This window comes from Mustela lutreola, chromosome 3, assembly GCF_030435805.1.
Source record: "Mustela lutreola isolate mMusLut2 chromosome 3, mMusLut2.pri, whole genome shotgun sequence".
Lineage (NCBI taxonomy): Eukaryota > Metazoa > Chordata > Mammalia > Carnivora > Mustelidae > Mustela > Mustela lutreola.
Window position 1 is genome coordinate 78,731,286 of NC_081292.1, and position 18,709 is coordinate 78,749,994.

General features: G+C 41.7%; 1 protein-coding gene across 6 annotated transcripts in view; it reads right to left on the reverse strand.

The window, feature by feature from the left end:
• RGS20 (regulator of G protein signaling 20) overlaps positions 1 to 18,709 on the reverse strand; it is a 79,985-nt gene that overhangs the window by 13,339 nt on the left and 47,937 nt on the right. For all 6 annotated transcript variants that reach the window (XM_059166450.1, XM_059166449.1, XM_059166445.1 and 3 more), the window contains one exon: positions 3,611 to 3,759. In XM_059166450.1, the coding sequence (XP_059022433.1) occupies positions 3,611 to 3,759 (149 nt within the window). The remainder of the gene's footprint in view (positions 1 to 3,610; positions 3,760 to 18,709) is intronic.

The following is an 18,709-nucleotide window of genomic DNA, read 5'->3' on the forward strand; positions in this document are numbered from 1 at the left end:
ATATTTGAGTTTGCTTTATCTGACTATTGTTCCTGTACTCTTTTCTATTCCTTTTATTATATCTTTCCTTTCCACTCTTTCCACCATTTTATGAGTCATTCAGCCTAGTTTTAGCACGTTTGTTTTATGGATTTTCAGTAATTGTGCGTGTGCACGCGCAGCTGTTTTTCGTTAATGCAAAGTCATTAGAAATGCAAGAACTCTTCTGACTTGTTGCTTTCATGATGCCAGTTTCAGTAAATAATGGTTTCTTGAAACAAAAACAAACTTGAGAGGCATCTGTAGGGTGTTCTCACTGTAGGAGCATAAATACTGCTTGACTTCTTAGGCTTCTTTTGTAAGCAGAAAACATCAATACACAATGGGTATGAAAAATCAAAGAGAAAAAGAAAGGATGAATTTGAAACAAGATTTCTAAGAGAACTGGAAGTTACATTGTGAATTAAACAATGCAATCTTTATTTAAACTTTGACATGTTTTCCATGTCTTATTTTTTAAAAGTAGGAATATTTCTCAATGAGATACTCTGTTCTTAAAAAAGTGAAAAATATATTTTGTGTCAAGCTTTTAACCTGAGTGTATTGTTATTGTTACATAGAACAAGAAAACATTGCTGGAAGCCACAATAGTTGTTCACTATGTTTAAGAGCCGTTCAGTAAAAGGAGCCCCATGATTAGGTATATTTTGGTAAAATTTTGAGCTACAAAGAGGAAACAATTCTTCAATCTTCTAGAAAGGAAAAAAAGTTTAGTTTTAAGAAATCAAGCACCTGCATGACTTCTTTGATAAAATGAAATGCCAGAAGGCTATGAAGCAGAATTTCGAGAAAGATAATGCAAGGGTTTAGAAAACACATTGCCTTTTTCTTTTCTTAAAAATTGTCTCTATTATGTATTATCAACACGGATAAGTCTCAAAAGCATGCTGAGAAAAAGAAAATCAAGGAGAGTAAACACTGAAACAGTTAAAGTTTGCTGTGTACTTTTTTTTTTTGGAAGATTTTATTTATTTGTTTATATATTTGAGAGAGAGAGGGGCGGGAAGGGGCAGAGGGAAAGGGGAGAAAGAATTCTAAGCAGACTCCCACACTGAGCCTGGAGCCTGATGCGGGGTTTAATCCCACAACACTGAGATCATGACCTAAGCCAAAATCAACAGTTGGGACGCCTGACTGAGCCACCCAGGCACCCCACAATTTTTTTTCCCCTCCAGCACATGCATTTAAGTGCTATATGCTATTGCATTGCATAACTACACTGCAATATATTTATCCATTCTCTGTTCATGAATTTTAAGGACATTTTCAATTTTTCTCAATCAGATTAATACTTCATTTTTTTCTTCCTCAAGTACACCCTTTCTTTTAGGGAAGGTCTGAGACAGTTACCTCTCTTGGCCTTTGGATGTCTGAAAATGTCTTGTTTTACCCCCGCCCTTGAATTAATAGTTTGACTTAGTTTTCCATTACTTTTCTCCAGTTCTTTGAAGATAATGCTCTATTGTGTTCTTTTAATTGAAGTCCAATGAACATAACAGTGTTATGTTAGTTTCAGTGTACAATATAACAATTCAACATTGTTTTCCATTGCTCTGTTGTCTGTTAAGTACACACACAATATGTGCTGCAGAAGTGTTGGCTAGGACCATGGTGTCTAAGCACAGCTCCATGGTTCAGTCACCACAGTTGGTGCCAGTAGAAGGAGCCTGCTCTGGAAACAGCATGGCACCACCTGCTGTGCCCACACCATCAGTCCCGTACATTGTTCAGGCTACAATCTCAGCCTCTTGTGTCTCTCTGAGGTAGCAGAGAAGGAAGGGTGACTGGGTCAACAGGTGTCTTCCCAGCACTGGGATATCTCTGCCCATCTCTCACACAATCATCTCTAATCATCTCACTGAAACTGATTAGTGGAGTGAAAGACTGGAAGAGGGGCCAAAATGAAATCCTGTCGCCCCTGGTGGATATCCTCCTGGTCTACGGTGGATCCTGGACAGCTGCATGTGTAAGGTGTACCCAAACAGGCTTCTCCTCTGGCTTCCTGCCGAGATCTCTATGTTCCTATTTGGGGCTGAAGCCTTGCCTGGAGTGCCAGACCACTTGCCTCCTGCCAGCCCCATGTCCCTCATATTCCCACTTGCCGCCTGGGGTTTTGCTCTGAACAGGGCAACCACCCACCATCAGGACTCCATCAGTTGTCAGAGTGTTGTATTGCTGGGTCTCGCCCACCAGACTGGAACTTCCTGGAAGTTAGCACAAATCAAGCAAGAGACCAAATTTTCTTGGACATTTCATGTCAGCCTCCACCTGCCTCCCCCCCATTCTAATAGTCCTGTCACTGTTCTTGATAGCGGCACTATCACCTTGTGGTCTTCTCTACTGTGGAGTGAGGTCTTGGTCCAACTTGTGGTCAAGCCTACATAAATATACAATAACTTAATTGCCTAAAGTCAGGTATACATTTGGGGGGCGCTAAGCACTTTCCGTAGCCAAGATTTCAGAAATGCCACCTAATGTTCTTATGATGTAAACTCTATACATTTCTCCAGACCTTTGACAGTGACTCGAAGGGTCAAGAATATCTTCCGTTCAAGTTGTGTATCTATCTTTTGAAGCAAAGATTATGTATCTTCCTGTACTAGTAAGTTACCCTATCATTTTATATTCTTCAGTTAAGAATATATTTTGACATTTCTCTTTATGAAAACATGAAACTAATAAAAGCAAAGCTGAAGGTAAAATCCAGGTGCCCTCCACTTTACTTCAATATTTAAGACCCACCTCTACAAAGCCTTTATTACCAAGTAGCTTCCTTGAGTTCAGTCCTTTCTAACCATCTAAGTTATTGTTTCTGCCCAAATATTAATATTCAATCGCCAATGGCCGTGGACTCTTCTTTAGTTGTTTAACACACAAACATGATGCCAGGGATTTGAATAGAAGTCCCTTGAGAGCTGGAATACAGAGCCCCTCGTGTGTGTGTGCGTGTTATGTGCATGTGCATGCATGCGTGTGTGTGTGTGTATTTGCTGTTGTACTTCACAGATTCCAAATCAGTGTTAGGCGTATAGTAGTCATTTTAAAAACATGCATGCGGCATCTGGGTGGCTCAGTCAGTTCAGCACCCAACTCTTGGTTTCAGCTCATGTCGTGAACTCAGGGTTGGGAGTCCGAGTCCCATGCTGGGCTCCACACTCAGCATGGAGTCTGCTTGAGATTCCCTCTCCTCCTCCCTTTGCCCCTCCTACTCATGCTCTCTCTCTTTCTCTAATAAATAAATAAGTATTTAAAAAAATAAAATGAAAAACACGGGGGCGCCTGGGTGGCTCAGTGGGTTGGGCCGCTGCCTTCGGCTCGGGTCGTGATCTCAGGGTCCTGGGATCGAGTCCCACGTCGGGCTCTCTGCTCGGCAGGGAGCCTGTTTCCTCCTCCTCTCTCTCTCTGCCTGCCTTTCTACCTACTTGTGATTTCTCTCTGTCAAATAAATAAATAAAATCTTTAAAAAAAAAAAAAAATGAAAAACACGTATTGAGTTAATCACAAGCTGGCCCTACTCCAGGGTGCCCTTTGCCAGTCAGGAGGAGATGACTGAGAAAAGCCCCAACCTTACCAGGAACAGCTGCAGCAGCAGCACCAGCAAAAGCAGCAGGCGTTGGACCCGCGGTCCCCTGCTCCGGGCTGGTCTGGCATGGAGCTGGTGGTCTCCTGGGGTGCAGGCATCTGCCGTTTCCGCATCTCCGTCCGCTCAGATCTCATGGGCTGCAACAGGGCGAGCAAAAGAGGAGCCTGTTACCACCACACAAAGCCAGAGAGTCGGTTGTCTGGATCGCAGAGAAGACAAAATTTGGACTCTCTCCAAATCATTTCTGAGAATTCTGGCAAAATTTGGTGCTTATTCATTTCTATAGCCAACATCTCATGCCGGCATTGTGAATAAAGGGGCGAGTGCAGGGGTCCCTATTCTAAGGCAGTTCCAGGTCAGGAGAGGACTCAAACACTGACATCACCTAGATGAGGCCATCATGGTGATGGCTATGATGAGGGCATTTTGCAGCCCTCAAATGTCCCTTTTGATGTCCCTTCTGGGCTCAACTGCCAGGGAGCAGTCCCAGGTGAGAGCTGAATTAAGGATGCCCACAAGGCATGACGGTGTGAGCACTGTGGACCAGCGCATGCATATGGGAGGAAGCCAGGCCAAGATGGCAGGCATGTTAATAAGGCTGTAAGAGGAAATATCCCGAGAGGGAGGATGGAAGTCCCGGGAGGCCACTGGCTTCTGAGACCCTACTGACAGGTTCAAGTCTTAACAAGCTGTGAAACTCTGAAGAAGATACCCCACTGCGATATGTGCAAAGCACCTAGACCCTACCTGCTACTTAGTTTTTGCTTCGTTAGTCCCAGGAAGCAAGGGAGGGCTAGGGACCGAAGCTCTGCTCTGGTCCTGCCTTCTGCAGGAGCACCCTCCCCCCCGCCCTGCCCCGCCCCGGCCTACTTCAGTGGACAGTAAGCCATGGCAAACAAGGTCTACATCCTTCACCCTGTCCTTTTCCTGAGGACCACAAGAGAGAAGCATAAAAGCAATGTAAGAATGAGAAATTGCCAAGTGAGCTTTTCCATTTGAGGCTATCATTCAGATGTTGGTGAAGTAAAAGCAAAAAATACCAAAGCTACATTAAAGAACCTTAGATGGGATTTTGGGATTAAATTCTGGATGTATTCTTCTATTCCAACATTAGATTGATCTCTTCCTACTATTACCGATTATTATAGTCTATTGGACTTTTTTTTTTTTTAAGATTTTATTTATTTGTCAGAGAGAGAGAGAGAATGAGTGCGGGGAGTGGGAGGCAGAGAAGGAGAAGCAGGCTCCCTACTGAGCCAGGAGCCGCTGCAGGGCTTGGTCCCAGGACCCTGGGATCATGACCTGAGCCAAAGACAGACGATTAATGGACCAAGCCTCCCAGGTGTCCCTGGACTTTGCTTTAATGATCACAGTTTTCGTATATGTGTTTATATTGGGTAGGCAAAGTTCTCTAAACAAATTAAAAAAAAACTGGTATTGGCTGTTCATGTCTGTTTTCTCATCCAGCTGAATTTTGCAATCAGCTTTTCAAGGTCCAGAAATACCATGTTGGGATTTTGAGTAGGATCACATTGAACTTATAGGTCTATTTATGAGAAATGAGATCAGTTTGAGTACCTGCCAAATCAGGGCGACTCTTCTGGAGTAGCTCTTTTAATTACCCCAGGATGTAGTTCCAGGACTGCAAGAGAGACGCAGCCAAGTGTTTACCATCCTTTCATCCACAGCCGGAACAACGCTCACAACTCCCAACCACAGTGCCCAGCCCCATGAGTCCAGGATGCCTGCACTGAGGTGGCTCACTTGTTCAAAGGGTGGAGACAGAGACAGTTGTCCAGCTCACAGCCACGTTTTATGGGCACCATGAGGAGACATGCCCCTTTAAATGCCCCTGGGGTAGAAACCTGGGGCTCCTCTAGGCATCTGTGGCATTGCAGCAGAGAGAGACTGACAATGGTTTTCCTTCATTCAGGACACTGAGGGACAAGGACAAGCCAGCACAGGCTCTAAACAGAGGTGCTGGGAGAAGGAGATACCCCAGCTAATTATTTTCTAAGAGATACTGATGCAACTTGCCTCATTAAAAAGGAAAAAAAAATCCCAACAGCTTCCCAGAAGGAAGGATTGTAACGTGGTAACGTCAATGGGTTTCAAGGGACTACTCTTCCAACATCTTTGCAACACTGGGGTTTCCCGATCAGTACATGAACTAGGTGTTCATTGAGAGCCTGCCTCTCTGTAGATTCTAAAGACTTTCCTCAAACAGGTCTTGCATATTTTTGATAGATTTATTTCTAAGTATTTTATAGATTTGTTTTTGTTGCTATTGTAAATACTTCCCCGCTTCAAGGTTTTAAGTAGTTATTTTAGTGTATAGGAAGGCTAAGGGTACTGTATCTGGCCTCCCTGTTGAATTCTTTAATTAATTCTAGTAGTCCTTCGCTGATCCTCTTCGGTTATTAATTCTAGTAGTCCTTCGCTGATCCTCTTCGGTTTTCTAGGTGGATGATCATAGAGTCTATAAATAGTTACACCTGTCTGTTTACTTTCTGTACCTTTCCAAGTCCAAGATCCTTCCTCTCCTTGGTCTAATTTCACTGGCCACATAAATATCGAAAAGTAACAGTACTTTTAGGGACCTTTCACTTCTTCATGACTTTAATAAGAAGACTTGATGGCACTTTGCCCATATGTGGAATATGTGCTGGAGGTTTCTGGGAGAAGATAATTTTACAGAGCTAAGCATATTTTTTCTGTTAGTTACACAGCACAAAATAAGCTGTGCCTCCTAATCTTATTATTTATTTATTTTGCTGAGAAAGAGTAGGGGGGGGGGCAGAAGGCGCAAGAAAGAGAACCTCAAGCTGACCCAAGTTCAGCATGGAGTCTGATGCAGGGCTCCATCCTGACCTGGACCAAAACCAAGAGTCAGCTGCCCAACGGACTGAGCCGCCCAGGAGTCATTTCTGCCCTCTGCTTATCCTTTTAATTAACATATTTTATTTGCTTGTATACACCTCATGTCTGTAAATCCTGGAAAGACTTAATGATTTAGTGAGCAAACTCTGAGAGAATGTCATGGGGTTGCTCATGACTAAAGACAGCCTTCAGAAATCAAAGGCAAATGACATCAAAGTCTGCTCTTACACATTTTTGAAAACAGCTCCGTTGAGATGCAAGAAACATACAGTCTGCACATACTGCTTAAAGTGTGTAATTTGGTACGCTTTGGCATGTGCATACCTGTGAGCTACTACTACAGTCATAAGCACATCATGAACCACAAGTTTCCTCACACCCTTGGGAATCCGTCCATCAGGCCCCTTTCTCCTGCTCCTGCCTGTTCTCAACCATCACTGATCTACTTTCTCCCACCTTACGTTAATTTGCATTTGTTAAGAATTTTATACAAATGGGATCTTTTTTGTTTGGCTTCCTTCACTCAGCATGATTATTTCATGATGGTTATGTGTATCAATCCTTCATCCCTTTTTTAAACTTCTGAGCAGCATTCCATTGTCTAGATGTACACAATTTGCTCATCCTTGCACCTGTTGCTGGCCTTACACCTTACTGATGGTTCCTGAAAGAATTACATATGTATAAAAGGCATTGTCTTTTTCTTTTTAGATTTTATTTATTTGACAGAGATCACAAGTAGGCAGAGAGGCAGGCAGAGGGAGGGGGGAAGCAGGCTCCCCGTGGAGCAGAGAGCCTGATGCAGGGCTTGATCCCAAGACCTCGGGATCATGACCTGAGCCGAAGGCAGCAGCTTAACCCACTGAGCCACCCAGGCGCCCCATTGTCTTCTTTTGAACACAGAAGTCTTTTATCAGGTGAGAGGTGCATGTGACTGTGATTATATTAAAAATTTACAGAACTGTATACAGTTGTGATGTTTCTAGTTTGCTCTTCCACATTGAATAATGCTTGATGATTATGTTCTTTTGGTATTTCTTGGACTAGACATGGTTGTTAACTTTTTTTTTTCACTTAAAATTCCTCCCTTCTTTTCTCAGAATTTCATGTTTCAATTCATCTTTATAGAGTTTCAACTTAGCTTCATAATCTACTTAATTTTTCTTCTGTTCAACATTAGAATTTCTTGTATGGTTTCTTGGAAACCTTACATGTGGTTCATTAACATTGACATCTTGAATTATTTAAAACTTTGGGTAAACAAGAAATATATGCTATTCCTATAAAATCTACAAGCAACCTATCTCCTCTCATTTCCAAGCTTTTTAAATGAATAGAGATGGTTTTTACTCAGTGCTGGAGGGCTCAGTGGACGAGTAGTTAGTCTTGATGATTTATGCCCTGCTGAGCCGTGGTGGAATAGGAGAGCACGAGAAAAGGCAAAAAATGTTAATAAAAACTGAATATTAAATATTAGCAAAATGTTGATAATTGTTGGAAGTTGTGTCATTAATGCGTGGACTTTGTTATACCTTCCTCTCTACAATTTTTTTTTCTTTGACAGCAAGGGCGCAAGCTGAGGGGAGGGAGAGAGCATGGAGCCCTGAGATCATGACCTGAGCTAAAATCAGGAGTTGGATGTTTAACCGACTGAACCCCCAGGTGCTCCCTTCCACTGTACACTTAGAAATGTTTGAAAATCTTCTTTAAAGTTTTTAAAATGTTGAATTCTATCAGTTAAAAAGTCTATTGAGAATATGAATCTATTAAGAATATGAATCTTCTTCTTTGAATAATGAATGAAGTAAATTAATGAATTTCTTAATTTTGAATCACCTTTACCTTACAAGTAAACTCTTCCTCAGTTTAAAAGATGGTTATTCTTGGGGCGCCTGGGTGGCTCAGTGGTTTAAGCCTCTGCCTTCCGCTTAGGTCATGATCCTGGGGTCCTGGGATCCAGCCCCGCCTGCTTCCCCTCCCCCCTCCCTCTGCCTGCCTCTGCTTACTTGTGATCTCTGTCAAATAAATAAATAAAATCTTAAAAAAGATGGTTATTCTTTTATTATACTGCTGAGATAAATTTGATAAAACTTATAAGGAGTTTTTAAAAAATCAATCTTTTTTTTAAGATTAAAGATTTAATTAACTAATATATTTGCAAGAGAGAGGGAGAGTTGGGGGTAGTCAGAGAGGGAGAAGACGGGAGAGAATCTGAAACAGACTCCATGGAGCTGATACGGGGCTTGATCACATGACCTAGAGCACAACTTGAGCAGAAACCAAGAGTTAGATGCCCAGCTGACTCAGACACCCAAGCACCACTATCTCTATAAGGAAATTATTTTTGTCAGTCCTGAAGATTTATAGAATTTGCCTGTAAAATTACTGAAATCTCTCAAGAGTGGCTTGTTGACTATGTTTTCAATTCCTTCTTTCATTTCTGTTCTTCCTTTCTTCCTTTCCTTGAGGTATTTTTTCATCTCCTGTAAAAAAAAATCCGTTTCATCTAGTTTGCAAATTTCTGAAAATCATTATTAATAGTCATCACTGTCAGAATGCAATGCTTTTAATTACTACCTGCTTGTTTAAAAGACAATTGTGTGATTGCTTATGGGAGAGTAACATATTTAATGTTACAAAATAACATTGTTATTACATAATTATATTACATAAATTTATTAATACAAATATATTTGTTATTACATAAATATATTACAATATTTATGTTACAAATACTTGTAGAGACTTAATTTTTTAATGTAATAGTTAATATGAGGCCTAAAAACATGTATTATAAATATTTTATTTATCTATTTGTCAGAGAGAGACAGAGAGTGCACAAGTAGGGGGAGATGCAGAGGGAGGGGGAAAAGCACACTCTGCTGAGCAAGGAGCCCGAGGGTGGGGTGCCATCCCAGAATCATGACCATAGCTGAAGGCAGATGCTTAACCCACTGGGCCACCCAGGCATCCCTAAAAACGTATATGGGATGAATGCCACACGTTTTAAAGATTTTTAAAATATGCCATTGGTATGTATCAGCTCAGCTAGTCCTTTTATACACTGGTGTCTGATTAGCCAAACTAGCTTCACATATCTTTTTTCCTTTGCCATCACCATATCTGTGGGAGAACTCTGCACACATTTAAATTCCATTAATTCTCTCTAAATAACATGGAATCGGTGCTTCTTTATCTTTGCTATTGTTTTCCTGTGAGGTGAGTATCGGGCATGGACTGCTAGGTATCATCACTTCGATGTCTGTTGGGATGTCACATGCATAACGAGCCAGTAACTGGCTGCCTTTGCTTGAGGCGTTACAGGAATGCAAACCAATGTCAGTGACCTCAGATGCTTTATTCTGTAATTTACGGCATTTAAAGAACAGCCTGAGGAAATGTGAATGACATAGGTCGGCCATTTATTAACTATTCAGATCTTAACCAAAAGATAATCCTACTCAAACATGGCTTTTCCCAATTCCTAGGAACCTGGCATTTAAGAGAATTCTTTCAAAGTTTAAGTAAAAGCCAGGGCAAACTCAACCTTGATCATACTTTTAGTAATTTGGAATCAAAAGGAGTATCTTGTAAGAAAAAAAATTTGACCTAACCATAATTAGCTCAGAAAAAATATTTATTTTCTGGTAAACTTAAACTTGGTGCTTGGATGATCATTAATAGCTATTTATTTTCAGTATAGTTTCCAACCTCTGCAAACAGCCATTTTTGAATTACGCATTAGGAATTTGATGACACATCAAGTCTCATATGAAAAAAATCTTCTCTCTTAAGGCCCAAGACCTGAGCTCCTGTTAGAATCATAGACAAGGGTATTGACTTATAGACAAAATGCCAATGAAGGAGAACCAAGAATCTTAGAGGGCATAAATTCAAGACCATTCTGAGCAATTCTTAGAAAATGATCCTACCATAAGGTGACAGTTTGAGACCCTGAAGGTTAAACCAATATATAAGGAAACTAGAGAGGCCAACTTCCCATGAAAGCAAATCCTAAATCCATCTATAGAGCCTCTGACTTCCTTTTTCTTTAACACACCTTGCCTCTTGAAGTATCTCCCCTTTGGGCACTACTCCACAGTGGATCGCCAGCGTATGAAAATTAATAAAGGGAAACCTCACTAAAAAGGAGTCAGGAGACCAGAAGGGGGAGCTCTCACCCCTTACCAATTGATGTCAATTACAGGAAGAACTGCCAATTACAGACCTCAACAGAAAAATCCTCAACAGGAAAGAACGGTCAATTAGAGGCCACAACAGGAAAAGATACACACTGCATCTCCTCCAAGAAATCAACTACCCCAGCAACTCAGCCAATGAGAAACCCTCATCATCCTGAACTCTTGCTTTTCTCAAATAGACCTTTTTTCAAAACAACCCCTTCCCAGCTTCCTCCTTTTTATTAAGTAACATTTACTCTCCTTTGTTGTGCTAGCCCATGATTTTTTGCTGTGACCTGCTTGTCCTCAATTACAGTTCTCTGGTATTCTTGAATAAACCGGTTTTTGCTGGTAAAATAACTTTTATTTTTATCACTGTAAATTTCATGGATTTCTGTTTTCATTTCAATTACTCTTTATCTTTCTCAAAAACTGCTTTTGTTAGTTTTCTCCTCACTTCTGGCACTAAGTTCTTGGTTCATTTATTTTCCATCATTACTGTTTTCTAATTAATGCATTTTGGGCTACACATTTTTATCCAATTACTGCTTTGATCTTAACTATGAGTTTTGAATGTGGCATTACTGTTTAATCCAAAGAATTCAGATCAAATTTAAGTTCAGATTTCTTTTTATCCAAGGCTTTTCAGAAACAAGGTTTTAGTTTCTTGACTAACCTGTCACTGGGATACACACACACACACACACATATATATACATATATATGTGTGTATATATATATATATATATATATTTTTTTTTTTTTTTTTTTTTGCACTGATTAGAAAATGTGGCCTCTATGACTTTTCCACTTTTGAATATATTGAGATTTGGGAGTAAGGATATAGCTTTGCTTACCTTTAGTTTTATGTTTTCCAGAATGGCATATAAAGGAAATCATACAGTGTGTAGCCACTTCTAGAATTTTCCAGTCATTTTCTGAGATCATAATGTCATTGGGATCAACAACCCATTAGCCTGGTCACTTGCTTCACAGTGGAATCATTACTCCCAGACCAAATGGGGTCTCTCCGATTCTTTACATATTTTGGAAAGACTCTAAATTGTAATACAGATAAGCAGGCTGTCAGCATGTTGAAAACATCATGTGTTTCACAAGAAAGGTGATTTATGAGTGTGAGGAATTGTTATGCCATACCCTCATCTGAGATAAAGAAGAGAGGGAATGGGGTGGGCAAAGACCATAGAACCTCTTGCCTCCTCACCACCCATGAGCTCAATCATCCCCCCTCCCCCACCTCCCACCTTATTTACCAGTTGCAGAAGTAACAGATTTGAGTTTTGCCCTTCCTGTTTTCACATTGAAGGAGTTAGAAATGAAGTCCAAATGGGGTGGGAGGTGCAGGTGGATAACTATCTCTGGTATATGATAGCTTTAGTAATTCCAAATATATCAGCTCTACTAGGTTTACTACAAACGAGGGCGAGACCCTGAGGGTGAGACTTCCTCATGCACTACATGGTGCACGTGAATTATATTTTTTCCCATCATGCCTTCTATTGGTCTCCCCCCCGAAAAATTTTTTGAGCCTGTTCAAATGATCAGATCTGTACTAGGAACAAAGCTCCCTTCCTCGGGAGCCACTTCTGTTCATCTATCCACACTGCTTGCTGAGCTGCCACTGCCAGGGCACTGAGCTGCGTCAAAAGAATAAGGGGAGGTGAACCATGAGAGACTATGGACTCTGAAAAGCAATCTGAGGGTTTTGAAGAGGCAGGGGGGGGGGAGGAGGTTGGGGGAACCAGGTGGTGGGTATTAGAGAGGGCAGGGATTGCATGGAGCACTGGGTGTGGTGCAAAAATAATGAATACTGTTATGCTGAAAATAAATTAAAAAATAAACTAAAAAAAAAATGGCGGTGATAACTCCAGGAATATTCTCTGTGCTGCCACCTCAAGAGACACTCTCTTTCCTTGTTCTGCAGTAACAATGCTGAGTAGTTAGCAGAATTTGCTCCTAATCTGACCCTGATTTTGGTCTTTAAGTTTCCCCACCCTGGAACAGCTTTTTCTAACATTATTTTGCCCTGGATGCATGATGAGTTTTCACAGATGCCACCTTTAGGTCTGTATTCTGCACCCCGACCCTGCCACAGGGCAAGCACACCCAAGGTGTCCTCATCAGCCACATGGCAGGCAGCCACGTGTGAGCCTTCTGCAGGAGATGCAGCGTTTGTTCTTGGAGCTGGGTGCTCACCTGCGGGGACGGGCGGGGGCAGTGGAGGAACCTAGGATCCGGGTTTCTCTCAGAGGGCACCTGACTTCTGAGGAACTGTAAGAATTCAAGTGAACAGGCTGGGGAAAGGGATTGTTCCAAGTCCTTACACAGGTTGTAGGGAGGTGCTTATCAGGTGTGATCAGCACTGGGCTTTCAGAATCTCAAGGGATTTGCTTCTGAGAGCGCTTGGCTTTGAGGGTGGTTAACCCACAGGAAGTCTCTTTCATTCAAGAATCTACACCATGACGTTTGAAAAACAGACCACCTGAAATCAGCCGGGCCCATTCATTCACTCCTGAGCTTCCTGGGTTTAGCTACATCGTCTGAAAACACCAAGAGGTGAAGGTGGCTTTCTCTGACTCAGAGTCCAAGCTTTGACCCCCAGATCACCTGAGGCTTATTAAGTCACAGCCACGCCCACTGTCTGCCTAAGACTTCCACCTGTTATTCTTAGCTGCCAGGAAATAAGCTGAACCCAGGTCAACAGTGATGTTTCCATTTTGTTTAGCTGGATCCTGAAATAAACCAATTTTAGGGAATGTGGGCACATTATCCTGTGCCACAGTCATCACCAGAAAGAAGTCCAACTCATCTCAGCTCATGAAATATTAATAAAAGCTGGAAGTTACTTGCACTGACTTCTACATAGTCAAATGGACCAGAACTCTAATCAGAGCTGTATCTTCTACTTCTGTGACACAGAGAGCTAACAGTTTTTAGGAGCTCGTGGGGTGGCAGAAGACCTTAGCTCTTCCTCTGTGCAAAACTAGGAGTTTTCAAAAATTTGTCTTTGATTTTATTGTCTGAATAATTTGGGGGTTATTTTTAGAAAAAGCTGGTTCATTGTTCAAGGAGGGGAAGTCAACTGAAAGCATACTAATAACAATAGGCATTTTAGAAGTGTAATTACTTCCAAATGGATGTTTACACATTTCCTCACCTCTTAAAAAAAATATGTAAGTATGTTACCATCTGTTTCACAGTGCCTGTGAATGGAAATCTTTACTCTGCTGTTTAAATAGCTGCCACCAAGTTTAAGACCATAATAGTAACATCTTTCTCTTCTTTTCTGCTATTATTAAATGGACGTATTGTGTGACTCAACTTTTATGATTGCCTTTGGGAAATAATAAAAATAGTATGATCTGAAGGAAATTAATCAATTATGCATATTTTAACTTGTTCTTTTTTAGTATCAGCCAACAATTAAGGAACATTTTGCAAGTACTGACTGAAATCTTTATCTAGGCTTTCCTTATCCCAAAAACCATGGGGAATTTCTCAAGGAGACTGGAGATAGATGTATTCCCAGTAATAAAGTAGCTCAGGGCACCTTGGAAAGTACTAAATGTGTATTACAAACTTTGTCTGTGGGGCTGCTTTAGGAAATCTCCAGATCATGAAGGAATGTGTCAGGCAATCATTAACGGTTTGCACAAGAATTTCTGCCAGCTTTTTTAGTGCTTCTCAGCAAGGAATGGGCCCTCTTCCAAGAATGCATGAGTAAATCACTGCAAATTATAGAAAAAAACCACAAAAAAAAAACCACAAAAAACACAGGACAACATATTTGCAACATGGAAAAATTAAAGTCCAAATTCAAACTTATTTCCATGGACAAACCTACCCATTCTCTCCTTCTTTCTGTCTTGGTAAGCAGAGTTGTAGTCTATCCTGTTGAAGAAAGCTTGAAGCCACCCTCCACTCCTCCCACTTCCATCTGGTGGCAAAGCCAAATGAAGTCTCCCCCCAAGGATTCTTTTGTGTCCATCCCCCTTTCTTTCTCCACATGCCTAGGTCCTAGTTAACATCTCTGACATTGGATCATGAAGAAAGTCCCCACATCAATCATTCTGCCTCTATTCTGGCCTTAGATCATTGGAAAAGGGGTAGCATTCTGGAAGAAGGTGTGAGAGAGTTATCACTGCCCTTCCTCCCTCTGTGGTCTTTCTTTTTTACTCTTCCTTCTAAGGCAGCGTTTTAGGTGTTACTTGGTAGGGAAGCAGTTGCCTTTGGGATGAGTATGCTTTTTCTTGGGAGATACATTTTCATTTTGGATGAAGGTAAGGCTGGGGAACTGAAGAAACACAAGTTATTGGGGGTGCCTGGCTGGCTCAGTTGGAAGAACATGTAACTCTTGATCTTTGGGTTGAGTTCAAGCCCCACACTGAGCATAGAGATTACTTAAAAAGAAAAAAGAAGGGTGCCTGGCTGGTTCAGTTGGTTAAGCATCTGACTCTTGATTTTGGCTCAGGTCATAATCTCAAGGTTATGAGATTGAGCCCTGCATTGGCTCCACACTGGGCATGGAGCCTGCTTGAGATTCTTTCTTTCTCCCTCTCCTTCTGCCTTTCTGCCCCATCTGCCCCTCCCTAAAAAAGGAGAACAACAGGTTTTCTGATGCTTCTTTGGCTTATACTCTGAAGAGCCACGAGAGAAGCATGGACAGTGCTAGGTCATCAGCTAGGTCAGGAGGGTTAGAAACCTGACATGACTGTGGCCAGAAATTGGGCAGGAATGTGATCTGCTCCTCATAGTTTCTTATGTGCTATCTCTCAGGGACCTAACTGCTGTGGAAGATGGCTAGGTGGAGAGCAGATGTAGTCAAGAAAAGGTTAATATTGGGCGCCTGGGTGGCTCAGTGGGTTAAGCCGCTGCCTTCGGCTCAGGTCATGATCTCAGGGTCCTGGGATTGAGTCCCGCATCGGGCTCTCTGCTCGGCAGGGAGCCTGCTTCCTCCTCTCTCTCTCTCTGCCTGCCTCTCTGCCTACTTGTGATCTCTCTCTGTCAAATGAATAAATAAAATCTTTAAAAAAAAAAAAAAAGGTTAATATTAATTCTAGGACTATGTAACTAGCATTCTAGGTTAGTCAAATTTGACATATTTTTCTAAACTGATATTTCTTTTCTTATGACAATTGTTGGACATCTCATTTGTTTACCATATCCAAAATATCTTAAAAAGAAACATACATCAAAACATCAATACAGTGATTTTTTTTTCATGATGGCAGGATAGCAGTGCCTAACATACAGGAGGAGTAGAAATAATACACATATATTTATATGTGTACATATACACATCTCTATACACACTTACATATATTTTATATATAATGATAACACAATGGCTTAACAAATTAAGCTGCCCATTTTCACGTAGAAGAAATAAGTTGCCAGTGTATGAATGGATTCCATCGGACCCCTCTGTCAAAAATATAAAAATCAGTCATTTTTGTTTTTACATCTAAAGTTTAGCTTTTTGGGGGCGCTTGGGTGACACAGTTGATTAAATGCCCAACTCTTGGTTTAGGCTCAGGTCATGATCTCGGTGGTGTGGGATTGAGCCCCACATCGGGCTCCACACTCAGTGCAGAGTCTGCTTAAGTGTCTCTCTCTTTCCCTCTCTACTCCTCTCCCCCGCACACTCTCTAAAATAAATACATCTTATTTTAAAAATTATAAGTTCAGCTTTTCTTAAAAATTTTAAAAGATTTATTTATTTATTTGACTGAGATCATAAGTAGGCAGAGAGGCAGGCAGAGAGAGAAGGAGAAGCAGGCTCCCCGTTGAGCAGAGAGCCGGATACGGGACTCGATCCCGGGACCCCGAGATCATGACCTGAGACGAAGGCAGAGGCTTAACCCACTGAGCCACCCAGGTGCCAGGTGCCCTGCTTTTTCTTCATTTTCATAGCAATCCATAACCTAAAATCAGTCTAAGGATACCATGAAGATTTAGCGAACTACTAAAACAGGGAAAGGCACACACACACACACACCCCAGAAGAGGTAAAATAATGAAGAAAATGCCAAGAATGGTGATCCTATGGAAAAACCTACATTGCTGATGGGAGTGCACACTGATACAACCCTTTGGACACTCTCATAATCCGTGAAAGCTGACCATGTGCACACCTCTGACCCAGCCACTGCAGCTCCTGGGATCCACTTCCCAGTAAGGCTGCACCAAGAGCATACACTAGGATATTCTTGGATTATGTAGTAACAGGTAATTGCCTAAAACTACTCAAATGTCAACAGTAGAATGCGTCAATTGTGGTATATTCATACAACAAGCTATAACTCAGCAATGATCGATCTGTAGTTACCTGGACATGTGGATGAATCGCACCAACAACGCTGAGTAAGAGAAGCCAGGTGAAACAGACCATGCATGACTCCCTTAAGAGAAAAATACAAGCCCCAGCAAAACGGCTGTTCGCTGCGAGGAGTCTGAATAGTGCTTCATCTTGGTGAGGAGGTTTCTGGGAACCTATAATGTGCTGCCGCCGCAATGCAGGTGCAGGTTACAGGGGTGTGTTGAGGTGGTGAAAACGTATGTGCACTTCTCTGTTTGTACGGCAGGGTCTTAATGCTAAAATGCGAAAAGGCAGGCTAGAAGACATGGTAAGGGAAGACGGGAGGAACAGAGGTTTATAATTATCCAGATGTCTGTCACCTGCCAGGGCGTCTGACTTCATGATCCTCCCAGGGAACATGAGGCCGGGGAGCGACGTGCCTGGGAAGTCTTGCCAGCACGAACAGCCTGCACACCAGACTCCACATGCTGGCTTGCCTCCTCTCTCCACTTGAAGTGTTCCTTTTTGGTTTACTCTTACAAGAGGTTTGCCTTATGCTTTCAGTGTTTTTGACCCGTATGTCAAAGGGCCAGAAAGCATTATGAAGGAAGGAGCTTTTAAAAATGTGTAATAGCACCGGTGTTATACACAACTAACAAATCATGGAACACTACATCAAAAATTTAATGACATACTGGTGGACATGGGGAGTTAGAGAGGAGAAGGGAGTTGGGGGAAATTGGAAGGGGAGGTGAACCATGAGAGACTATGGACTCTGAAAAACAATCTGAGGGGTTTGAAGTGGTGGTGGGGGAGGTTGGGGGAACCAAGTGGTGGGTATTAGAGAGGGCACAGATTGCAGAGAGCACTGGGTGTGGTACAAAAACAATGAATACTGTTATGCTGAAAATAAATAAAAAATAAATTTAAAAAATTAATGACATATAATACGATGGCTAACAGAACATAATAAATGTGTAATGGTGATTGACATGAGTGTCCCTTTCATACAGAAATCATCCTTCGAAGTTCTTGGCGTCAATCTAAAGCCCAATAAGCACGATCATGGCCTTGTGAAAGATTTTTGTATGTTCCAGCATTGTTGGATATTGTCAACAAGACACTGTGAGAAATGGTAACAGGGATATGGGCTTCACATTCTTCCTGGGAGCTTTTGTTTCACAGCTTCTCAAATGTGGAAAATATGCGAAGTCTTTGATGATGTAGCAGGAGGATCAGGCAAAGAATGACCTGATAAAGGGCACGTGGGTGGCTCAGTCAGTTAAGCAACTGCTCAGGTCATGATCTGGGATGGAGGCCCTGCTCAGCGGGGAGTCTGCTTCTCCATCTCCCTCTCCCTCCTCCCCCACCCTGCTCATACTCTCTCAAATAAATAACATCTTTAAAAAAAAAAAAAAAGAATGACCTGATTAAAAACCAAGGGTAAAAGGTTAAAAATATGACCACATTGTTTGTTTTCAAAGGATTTTCCTGCTGAACTGGTCACACATTTATTGAGTTCCACCTGAAATAGTCTGTGTTGCAGACGGGTGTCCTGTGGGGGGAGCCTGACTATCTCTGCCAAGGGCTTATGTTCTAGGTAGAGAAACACAAAACCATGACAAAATATTGGTGAGATGCTAAAATGGTCAATACCCTATAGCATGATAAGGGGTTGAGGGCAGGGAAGGTCTCTGAGGATGGGAC